This window comes from Phaethon lepturus, unplaced genomic scaffold, assembly GCF_000687285.1.
Source record: "Phaethon lepturus isolate BGI_N335 unplaced genomic scaffold, ASM68728v1 scaffold24368, whole genome shotgun sequence".
Taxonomy (NCBI): Eukaryota; Metazoa; Chordata; class Aves; order Phaethontiformes; family Phaethontidae; genus Phaethon; species Phaethon lepturus.
Genome location: NW_010558633.1, coordinates 17493 through 29253, shown reverse-complemented (window position 1 = coordinate 29253; position 11761 = coordinate 17493). Strand labels below are relative to the sequence as shown.

At 41.3% G+C, this 11761-nt stretch overlaps 1 protein-coding gene across 2 annotated transcripts; it reads left to right on the top strand.

The window, feature by feature from the left end:
• Positions 1-304: 304 nt before the first annotated feature.
• Positions 305-11464, top strand: SLC13A5 (solute carrier family 13 (sodium-dependent citrate transporter), member 5). Of its 2 annotated transcripts, none has more exons than XM_010293136.1 (11): positions 305-427; positions 1308-1444; positions 1895-2021; positions 4055-4245; positions 5448-5570; positions 6174-6386; positions 7146-7267; positions 7535-7653; positions 8917-9078; positions 10274-10411; positions 11190-11464. In XM_010293136.1, exons 1-11 carry the CDS (start codon positions 329-331, stop codon positions 11316-11318), a joined length of 1560 nt encoding a protein of 519 aa, XP_010291438.1. In that variant the 5' UTR covers positions 305-328; the 3' UTR covers positions 11319-11464. The 2 variants fall into 2 exon arrangements, with proteins under 2 accessions (XP_010291438.1, XP_010291437.1); XM_010293135.1 differs by having other exon boundaries at positions 1895-2109; positions 4074-4245; positions 7146-7217; positions 7524-7653.
• The last annotated feature ends 297 nt before the right edge of the window (positions 11465-11761 follow it).

Sequence of the window (11761 nt, the reverse complement as noted above, 5' to 3'; positions counted from 1 at the left end):
TTGCACACTGCAGACTGTGTTCTTACCTAGTTGTAGAAGGTTTGTTTTTCTCACACCCTACATCTTGTGTGGGTGCATTAGGACAAACGCTGTGGTGAAAAAGATCTTTTCATGCAAGTGACTTCAGAACAAGGTTTAAAAGTACAAGTTTAAATCCTCATGTCTCTGCTACCTATTTCAGCATAACTTGTTAAGCTACAGACAATGGAGTGTTTGGACCCCTTATAAGAGATACCGATGTGTTTCTTATCTTTAATAATAGTTTCATATGTTAAATGTGTCTTCCATTATGTTGCAGGAGGCCAAATGTGCATATATCATCATCATCATGGCTGTGTACTGGTGCACTGAAGTGATCCCACTGGCTGTTACCTCCCTCATGCCTGTGGTATTTTTCCCTCTGCTCGGAGTTCAGAGTTCTAAATCAGTAAGGAACAGTTCTTGCTCAATCCGGATCTGATGCGGGGATACCCGTTGCTCTGATCCCCCATCAATATTTAGCAAACAAGTCTGATGATAGGAAAGCGCTTCAGTTGTGTGGTGCTGTTTTTGAACATGTTGAGCAGTGTTCAGGATTCCTGTATGGGAAGATACTGAACTAAATACACATTTGCCCAAAATGTTACAGGTGTGGGGCTTGAGGTGGTAGAGGGGAAGGTCTGTTTCTGGGTGTGGATCCTGCTGGAGAGCAACCCGCTAGTGCCAGCAGCTTGTGTGTTCATAACCCATCCCATGAGAGAGCAGTGCTGACATATCCTGTGGGAGATTTCAAAATGCATGGACAAACTTCTGACAGGGTAAACAGAATGATGCCAGCAAGTACACTGCGTCCCCTCCAAAGCTCGTTTTGGCTGTTTGTGCTAGTGCTTTAGTCCAAGGGAGACAAGGCTGTGTTTAGGTCCTGTAGCCCAGGTTCGCTACTGGCCAACAAGCTGGTAAGGACAGGTGTGCTAAAGGTGCTGAGAAATCCGGTTTGGAGCTTAGCATTTCTAGTACCTACACAATACTTTGAGCCCCTAACGATGCTTTAGGAAACTGCTGTCATTTTGTACTTTATTAACTCCTGATGATCCAAAACAAAGGTTCATGATGCACAAAGAGCCCCTGCACTAGACAGGGGCATTTAAACAGGGGATCAAGAGTTCAGGAAACTGGAGGTAGCTCTGAGGCTGCTACTGCTCCTTCTGCCGATGTTGGGATGGGGCCTGGTGCAGTAAATGGCTTTGAGAGGATGGAAGGCAACATGTACTAGTGAAGCTAGCAAGAGGCAACATTTGGGCCACTGACCTACCTTCTCTGTCTTTCAGGTGTGCTTGCAGTACCTAAATGACACAAACATGCTCTTTCTTGGAGGGCTGATTGTTGCAATTTCTGTTGAACAGTGGAATCTTCACAAAAGGATTGCGCTGAGGGTCCTGCTGATTCTTGGGGTGAAACCTGCCCTGTAAGAGTATTACATTATTTCTTCCTTGCCTGTGACAATTTAGCAGAGGCCTAGGGATGGTGTTTTTAACACTCAGCAGAGAAGGGGGCCTTTAAGAACCTCTTTAGCTGCACTTGTACAGAGCTTCCAGAGGTGAAGTCTGGCAGCAGGAACAGTTTATTTGTCCTTTAGCAAAAAACCACCATCTGCCTAATTTCTAGATGCTTACCATTGGGGACAAAATGATGACAGACTTAATTATGAGCAGACTAAGGAGCTAAATGGCTTTCTGGGATTCCTTCAGTGAAGGTGGCAGAACTGTCCTAGAAGGGAATCTGGCCCTGCTTTGTATTACTGGATGCTACACACATCCCTGCCCTGGGCTCTACTGTCAAAATTACAGTGACTACAAAGCTTAGCAGCATCTGTTTTCTTTCCTCCTTTGTCCTCTGTCTGTTTTTCTCTTTTCAGCCTCATGCTGGGATTTATGATAGTCACTGCCTTCCTGTCCATGTGGATAAGTAACACAGCCACCACTGCTATGATGGTTCCCATTGTACAGGCTGTCCTGGATCAAATGGACAACACGGAGTATGATGTGACCATGATGGAGGAAGCAACCGGGCAAACAAATACAGTGATTGAGCTGGAGGAAAAGAATGCATCAGATCCCACTTCAGTGCATGGTAAGGGCCTACTCAGCAGTGAGTTGATTCTGCTGAACTTGCTACACTCAGAGCTCCCTGACCTAGAAGGAGTTCTCTGCACCTTTTCCAAGGAAAGAGGATGGTAACCTGACTGAAAATCCCTAAATGCATGACATGTAGGCTTTACAAAATGGCTTCCAATTTTGGTGGCTGACATTTTGTTATGCTTAGTGCTAAATCCCATGCAGATTGTTAATGTTGGGGTCATCCTTCTATAGTTTCTCTAGACTTAAGTGCCTGCTCAGGGAAGTGACAAGCATATCCTGTGGGAAATACCGTCCAACCCCCTAGCATCCCACTTTCTAAATCTTGTGATTATCAGTGGGGATTCAACTTCTAAGCCATGCAGGAGTGTTTGAAAAATTTTGTGCAAATACAACCTATTTTGGTTCTGGGGTAATATATATCTCTTTATTGAGAGATACATTCCACAGATTATATGTGGAAGTGGGAAGAAGAAAGAGGAATACTTTAAACGCTACATGGAAAGTAGCTGGTGTCATTTGACTCACAGTAGACAAACTACTCTTTGGAACACTTTAAAGTGTGATCTTATCCTGATACTTTACTCCACAAGGTCCTTCTGTCAATGCTGTGGTTCTGCAGTAGGTTTCACTTGACTTCAACCACGCGCACAAACTCAGTCCCTCTGATTTCAGTGCTCTGCTGTGCTATAGCAGAGGGGTATATTATTAAATACCATTAAAGATCTCTTTCAGAGGAGGAAGGATTGTCTTGGGGATTTTCATGGAGGTGTGATTTCACTGAATTAGCAAGTTGATCTGCCACAATTCCCTTTGTGACTCTGTGCAAGAACGAGTGAAAATGGTGGTGGTGCGTACTGTGTCCCACACCTCAAGCCTTCTGCCTGGGACACACCATACCCATTTTCTGGCTTACACGTCCATGGAAGACACAGTGTAGAAGGGTGTTTATGTGTCCCAGACATTGCCCTGTTATGAGATTGACTAATAACTGCCATATTTGTTTGAACTTTGGAGACATAGTTTAGGTACAACTGTGATCTCTGATTTTTGGTTGCTTCATTTCTTACCTCACTTGCGAAGGGGGAATGCACTGTGATTGTGCAAAGCTCAGATGCAGTGTTTATGTAAGATGTGCAAGCCCACCAGAATGCCACTTGATCACAGAGTGCTCTGTAAGGTTGCTCATATCTAGCTTCCAAACAGTTGTATTAAAGATAAGTTTTCATATTTGAAAATACTCTTTTTAATGTTGATTCTTGACTCCCAAAACTGGACTTCTGCTCTAAGACCAGTAATAATAATTTTGCTGGCTTTCTGTCTACTTAGAAGGATCTGCTTGGCTTTGCTGACTAATTTATTTTAACATGTAGTGAAGGTAATAAATGCGTGCAAAAAATACTCTTTAGTATTGTTGAGTTGGTTGAAATAAACTGCCATAAATTCATCATCCTGCTCCATTAGTCCAGTCAGACTTCAAGATTAGACTGTTAACCTCAGAGAACAGTGGACACAGCAGCAAAATTTCACTGCTGGTGTAAACTGACATAACATATTGATCTTAACAGTTATGCCAGGAAAGAATTCGGTTTTGGGTGGGGTTTTTTCTGCCCATATTCACAGCTGTTAAAGCTAGTTGGGTTCTTACTGTGGTATTGGAATGGTTCCAGTGACTGCAATATCTGGCTGGTGGTAAGCCTCTGTGTGAAGCCGGAAATTACTGCTGAGAAGCTGTGGCACTGATATGGACAACAGCATCCTTGGATCATGTAGACCCAGCCTGTCAACCTTCAGCACCTCATGAACATGAGTCCAAAGTATTTAGGAACATATCTGTGGGGTTTTTTTTTAATTAAAATGAATGACATACACAAACTGGAAGCACTGAGCCTGCAGACCCTGTCCTGAACTCTCTGCGTGCTTGCTTTACTTGAGGCAAGTCATCTTCTTTGTGTCTAGTCATAAGCAATGGACAAGTCCCTGATGACCCCAGATCTTCTGAGGAAAAGAAAATGAGGAAACGTATATGTAAGGGAATGACACTTTGTGTATGCTATGCTGCCAGCATTGGAGGAACTGCAACACTCACTGGAACAGGACCAAACATGGTATTGAAAGGCCAGATGAATCAGTAAGTCATTCTTGCTGTTTCTTACACAAGCTTGCTGTTTCTTTTACTTACAGGATCAAATACGATCTTACTGTTTCTGTGACCAACTGACTAGTCTTAGATGACAGCTTCAGCTGCAAACTGTAAGCAATAACCAGTTGATGGACTGAGAGTGAGGAATGTGTATGAAGTGATAGGCCTAATTTTTCTGCTTCAGCCCCTTCTTGGCAGCTGTGTGCTGGTATTATAGGTCTCCTGAGAAACTTCGAAATACTTGCTGGTAATCAGCAGACAACTGGTTGATCATGAGATACTGGTTCTTCTGCCTCCTCTTTTTCAACCGAAATGCAGCACATCAGCAGAGGAACTGTAGTGAAGAGCATCAGAGAATGTATGATTAACTCGTCTCATAAGCATACCGAAGAGAGCTAAAAATAGCTTAGCCTCTCCTATAACATTATTCCTCCATGCTGTGGCTGTGGAAACTGCACAGATACAGTTGTAAAGGAAAGGAGTTAGCCACAAAATACTCCCTTTACTAAACTGAGTTTGGGAATTATTTAAATGAAACCTAATCTACAGTGGAAATTTTGCAGACTCCACAACAGTCCCTCAACATTGCTTCCTTCTGTTGGTAGTACTTTAGCCTTAGCAGCCACATTACCTGTTGGTTTTAAAACCCATCTGGAAATTTGCTATGGATATTTTTCTTAGAGTCATAATTGGTGGGCGCAGGGAAGAACAAAAATTGTTATTCTTAAAATGCTGGCTTCATTCTTTTAAGCCAACTAGCAACTCTTGTCTTTTATTGAAGTGAGCAGAAATGCAGCTATTAGTTTCAGGAAAGACAGTTCTTGCTCTCTTATTAGAACAAATGGTGAGGAAGATAGAATGTCCTGTCTTGGGATAAATGTGCAGGCATGTTGGATGTGAAAGGTACCTAGAATATGTGGGAGATCTTTCAGCAATGCTTGTCTTACTGAGACCTAAAATATCAACATGAGCTCCTATATGCATTAAAGTAAAATACAGGGAAAACTGAGGATCATTTAAGTTCTGCTCTGAAATTCCGGCTGCCTTCCTATTGACTTCAAGCATGTTGCCTATGATTACTTGTAATGATTGTCGTAGATTTACATGTATAATTGTCACTAGCGCATATGAAAGGGAGAATAGATTGCTAAATGTTTTGACATTCATACAGAAAGCATTTTTCTTTTCAGGTTATACCCCAACAATAATGATATTGTGAATTTTGCTTCCTGGTTTGCATTTGCATTCCCAAACATGATTCTGATGTTGGTACTAGCTTGGCTTTGGCTACAGTGCTCCTTCATGGGACTCAAGTGAGTATTTAACTTATTGAGTATTTGTGTTTACTCACTGAGTAAACCCTTCAGCTAATGCAGATCAGCTTACTGAGAAATTTGGATAAAACAAATGCACTGACAAGTTATTATTTTTGTAGCAGAGAGCAGTTCCATTATACAGCAACTCATAAAATGAGTAATTTTATTACTGTAACTTTTGAGGTCTGGAAACCTTTTGTGTTTATGGGATTTGCACTAAGCTTTATTTATAAGCTTTATACGTTCTTAACATTCAGACAGAATTGCCTTTTTAATTTTCAATTTCATAGCTGAGAATTTCAACCCTAGGAGAGCTAGCATATCTGTTTTGCTACCCTTGATTCAAAACTGAGTTTTTCATTCCAGGTTGCTCCAAACTGGAGAGACTTACATCCGTTCATAGACCCCATTCTTCGGTGAGAGCTGGCATGTCCCCATGAAATACTTTGACACTGTTGCCAATTCTTTGTTCCTGGCCTCTGCTGTAGTCTGTGTCTGTCCCCCGGAGCGACAGCTTCAGAGTGGCAAGCATGTTAAATCCGTGTAATAATAATATGGTCATACTTACTTACACTATTTTCTTCTCCCTTTTTCTTAAAGCTTTAAAAAAAGCTGGGGCTGTGGGACAGAGAGAACTGCTAAAGAAAAAGCTGCATACAACGTGCTGAAGGCAGAAATGAAGAAATTAGGCCCAATCTCTTATGCTGAATTCAATGTCCTCCTAATGTTTGTCTTGCTGGTTCTCTTGTGGTTTTCCAGACACCCAGGCTTTGTAAAAGGCTGGGCCACCAGGCTCTTCCCAGAAGGAGAAAAGTAAGTTTTTAGGGTTTTTTTCATCCTGTACCCTCTTGGCTGTGCATCAGATTCCCTTGCTCTTACATTCCATTTTTACTGCGGGATCATTCATTCCAACCTTATCTGAATTCATGTTTGCTGGGCTTGATCCTATTGCTTGTGCGTGAGATCACCAATTGATCTGTTGTTTGACAGTTTGTACTGCAATGAAGTCTGGAGACTGGGACATGGAGCAAGCTGAACGTCCTAAAGGAAAATTCTGTAATGCTGGTCTCAGTTACACTGATGTACGCGTTAGTATTTTGTTTGTATGAGCTCCAATCAGTTGCAGTGTCATTTGAATATTTGATAATATCACCTCTAAACAATAGCTTAGAACTCACTGGGAAATTGATTCAGTCCTTTGAATGCCTTCTTCACATAATGTCCGTGGCATATTAAGAACATTAAATGTACAACGGGACATTCATGTCTTTATACATCTTTCTTTGAGATACAACTATTGAATCTTGGCTTCACCACAGAGAAGGAACCCTGCTCTCAGGACTTGTCATCATCTGTGACTGGTTATTAATGCGTATTGTAGCTAGTTACTTTTATTACTGTATTGGTGTTGTGGCAGGTCTGAGAGACCTCAGTCATGAACTAATGACCCATTTTGCTAATGTACAAGCCCCAACCAGGATGACAAAGAGCAGTGATTGCCATGCTGGAAGGCAGCCATCTTCTAGGAGAAAGATGTCTATTTTCTAAGCTATTTTCTCTTTTCTTCTTTAGGTATATCACTGATTCTGCTCCTGCTGTGTTTATTGCCCTGCTACTGTTTATCCTTCCTGCTAATAAACCCAAATTCATAGGCTGGAATCCAAGCATGTCTGACCCTGAACAGACTGAAGAAGGTATTTAAAAGAGGAATTGTAACACTGTGGAACAGTTAGCCAGCTCCAGCTAACAGCAGAAACGTGTCCTGGATTTGCATGCGGTTCTTCAGGGTAGCTCACCTCCCTCACATCTTGGGTAGGGCTGGGGCGTGGTCCCAGCTCATATGTATTACCTTTACCCTGTGCAGGTTTCTCAGTAATATGCATTTCCCTAGTATCATAGAACAGGAGACAAAATGTCTTCACTCTCCTAAAACATGTTCTGCTTTTCATTTCTCACTTCAGATATAAAAAAGCCATTTTTATCAGCCCCGCTGCTAGACTGGAATGTGGTTCAGAGGAAGATGCCCTGGAGCATTGTGCTGCTGCTGGGAGGAGGTTTTGCTTTGGCTGATGCAAGCGCAGTATGTCCTGACATCTGTTTTTCTCTGACTCAAAGGCGAACTTCCCTGGTTTGTTATCTAGTCCTGTATTACTGGGCATGCACCCAAAGCCAAACCCAGTAGAGATGTTCAGATCTGGAGGCAGATCTGTGAGGAGGGGTGAATGTTTGTGCCTCTTTTTCAGGAATTTGTGTGCTCTGACCAAATTTCTTCAATTTGTCTTACCTCTTGGAGGCTGCTGAGTAGTTTGGGATCTTCACTGGCTGGACAGACCAGAAAAGCAGCTTTTCTTAATTCTAATATCATCCCAATCCCAGCCCTGGCTGAAAAATAGAAGTATAGATAACACTTGTAAGATTTTCAGAACCATTTGAGGTTTGTTTAAAGGATATATCACTTCAGATTTAAACGAAACCACTACTGAAGTGGTCAGGAAGAAAATCATTGTGGGTAGATATCTTCCAAAATTCTGTACAGTGGGGTTTCTTGAACTTCTTGTCAGTGGCTGTTGCCAGGCAATATGCTGCATTCCGTAAGCCCATGGTTTGATCCTGTATTCATAAATTCACAGAAAAGGCATCTGAATTCCCAAAACAGGAAAGAATGTTGAGGTGAACCATATTGTTTCTTTCATCACTGCTAAGATGCATCTAAATCAAAGCAAGCCTTAGCTATCAACAATGCAATGCTTTGGGGAAATTCATATTCAGAGCTAAATTTTGTGGCTAGGTAGTTTTAAACCGTGGGGCAAATTAAATTAAAGCTCTAGGGACTTACATTCATCTACATACATCATACATATGTTATTAAAAGCTCCAGAGCATTAGAAGCCATCAAGTCAAAGATTTTGTAAGCTGAGTCAATCACTGCCTATGTTGCTACAGTAGAGCATTCATACAGCTTCAGTATCTTTAGAAACCTTAGAAGAACATGCCAGGACACTTCTGAGTGATACATTAAATATTTGCAATAGTCTCAGCAATAATTGTTTCTGTTAGCAAAAAAACATAATTTTGTAACCAAAGTGTGAGGAAGTATTTGGTGTCCTAGTTAAATCACAACATTTGGTTTCCAGAAAAATAAGTATTATGGACTCAGTATTATGTCTAGTTGGCAAGGAATTTCTTTTAGTGTTTGTTACAGATCATTGTACTTTCCTGGATGGTGTTTATATAATTCAGGAGTCATTTAGCATTATTTGGTAGGAATGTTACACATAACATGAGCCCTTGTTCATGAGCTAGGGGTTCTAAGCCTCACTGAAACCCACTTTTTTCTTGTCAGAACTCTGGGCTCTCAGCTTGGCTGGGTCATCAAATGACTCCACTAGGATCAATCCCACCATGGGCCATTGCAACAGTACTTTCACTTATTATAGCTGTCTTCACCGAATGTACCAGTAATGTTGCCACAGCCACCCTCTTCCTACCTGTCTTTTCATCCATGGTAAGATTACTTCCATCCTGTTACAAAATCAGTTAAACTGACAGTCTCTAGAGGCAAAGCAATATCGTATTTATTGTCTTGAATGTTGCTGCAACATTAATCTGAAAGCCAGTAATGAAACAGTCCACCTGACAGTATACCATAATGGCTACTGATTTTAGCTGGTGTTCACCGCTATGTTTATAGCATCATACGTAGACAGAGAGTGGGAATGCCAACTTTCTCCAGTCTGCCCTACGTATATGCCTGAAGCCTGAGAACCAACTTCTTGGGGGAAGAAGCTAATTCAGGATGCCTACCCCATGGTACCCTCACTGAAAGGAAGCCAGTTCAAGTCTCCTGTGAGGTGTGTCCCTTGGCCCTGGAGAAAGTGAAGTGAGAGTCACTTCTTTAATACAGTCGCTTTAATCAACAAACATCAGTTACTTCTGGTCATTTTGTATTTGAACCATCATCTCAGAACTGGAAAAACACACACACAAAAAATCCAAATGAAAACAAAATCCAGCACTATTCATCCCTTTGAATGGTTCCTTCATCTTCATGGTTTTATGCTAGAATATAGAAAATGGTAGGCCTGATTATTAGAAACGTGTCATTTTCCATAGGAAGCCAGAACAAACATTTTAAAACTTGTGGTGGAAAACCTGATAAATGTTGCTGCCTTTTCTGAGCAGAATGGAAATTGTAGCATAAAGGGAAAAATAGGTTACTTTGTTCTTTAATTTGGAAAGTACAACTGCTTTATTCTAGACTGTTTCATCAAAGTAAAATTATCCCAATCAAGGTGCTGAGCTATTAGTAACTTAAATTGGCACTTAAGTTCTGAGTCCCACAGAGTTTATGTAACATCTCGGAGTATTACTCCACATGTCTTGGTGATTATAATCCCATCCCTGTGTTACCCTGGCAAAAGTGTGGTCCAAGGTCAAAGAAAAGACTGTTGCATAAATTTGACCAGAACTCCAAATTATACCATACCACAGAGCAAAACAAACAACAAGAAAGACTCAAGCATTGTTTTTAAGTATTGTGGGAAAGGAAACGAGGGCAAAATTATCTTTAAGCATATGTGGATTTCAGAATAAAATGGTTGTCAATTACTCTGATAATCTAATACCAGGAAACAAAATGAGCATGTTCTGTATGCTTTTCTTTTGGAACACCTCCAATATGTCTCTCCATTTCATTGCAGGCTGCATCTATCAAGATCCATCCTTTGTATGTTATGCTGCCTGGTACTCTCAGTGCTTCCTTTGCCTTCATGCTACCTGTTGCAACACCACCAAATGCGATAGTGTTTTCCTACGGCCACATCCGTGTTTTGGATATGGTAAGATGATAATTACCTGGTCTCTTATCTTCAGCTCTCCATTGCTTTTATCCCGAAATATTGTGAGAATTTAATTTTCTTAGCCAAGTAGTTCAAAAGTACTTTGAAAGAGCTTTGAAAGGAAGCTCTTATGGACTGTAACTACCACTCTATGCCCCTCTCTTATGGGGTGTTAATATTCCAATAAAGGTTTGCATCTCTGAAGTAACAGTACCTTTCTCACAGGCTTTGGCAGACATACAGGCCAGCCCAATTGAAATTAAAAACTGACAAGTCATAAGTCTCTTAAACACTGAAGGGTTAAAATGCAGTCAGTGCTTTCCAGTCAGTCATCTGGGGCTTTAGCGAGTGTAGCTGAAGCCTTGTTTCCACCACGGGAGCTGAAAGCAGAAGGTAACAATCAGTTGCCCTAGGCTCTGGTCCTCTGATTGCCTGCAAGACCACACAGTGCCAGGTTCTGTACCGAACACCCAAACATTATCAGTTCTCTAACTGGAGACTTGAAGGGGGCAGAAGCTGTTCTTTAACTAATAACAGCAATTTCTTATACATGCCTTAAAACTCCTAGACTAGTTATACAGCAAAATGTTCAAAGGCTTTGCACAGTGTGTTCCCTGGTATTTCCACCTAAGCAAGAATGTAGGGCAGTGGGTACAGTGGCTATTTCTGTGATGTAGTTGACCATGTGTCTGTCTTGTCTATGTACAAATAGGCCTTGCTGCAATTTGCTGTGCTGGTGTTTGGTTATTGTTTTTGGTTTGGACTTTTGTCTTCACAGGTTAGATCTGGAATAGTGATGAACATCATTGGAGTCTTCTGTGTCACACTGGCCATCAACACATGGGGAAGACCTATGTTTGAGCTGGACACATTCCCAACCTGGGCAAACAGCACAACTAACCAGTGAGCAGTGAAGAACTCATGTGTTAAACAAGGAAAGGACCCTTAATACTACTCCCTATTGTCCGAAGCCCTATATAGAGTTTCAGATCCAGTGTCAGGTGTTTGCTGTCGTCCAGGAACCACACATCAGTTTAGGCATGAACCAACTCAAATTTATTTCGGTTGTGCTAAAACCAAAAGTGCTGTTTAATTACACAACCCTAAGGATCATGTGTCTGGATCATAAGTACGATCAAGTAATCCGTTGTACCTCTGATCAAGGTCGAGATTTAGAATTTATCAAAACTTTAAATAAAGAGAGGGCAGGCTGTTGTATCAAATGGTTTCACTGGTATGTACTTGTAAATCATTAGTGTTGAACACTGCACTCAGGCAGGGGCTGAAAATTCATTAACTATTACGTACGTCCACAAGTCAGCAGTTGTACAGAGAAATCCCTGTTGTCAC

What these genes read in the sequence shown, in the direction of transcription:
- SLC13A5 (XM_010293135.1), top strand. Translation starts at nt 329, where the DNA reads ATGGCTGTGTACTGGTGCACTGAAGTGATCCCACTGGCTGTTACCTCC. An exon ending in CTTCCTGCTAATAAACCCAA is followed by an intron (nt 7,218 to 7,523) that starts ATTCATAGGCTG and finishes CTGCTTTTCATT; the next exon opens with TCTCACTTCAGATATAAAAA. An exon ending in CTTTGGCTGATGCAAGCGCA is followed by an intron (nt 7,654 to 8,916) that starts GTATGTCCTGAC and finishes TTTTCTTGTCAG; the next exon opens with AACTCTGGGCTCTCAGCTTG.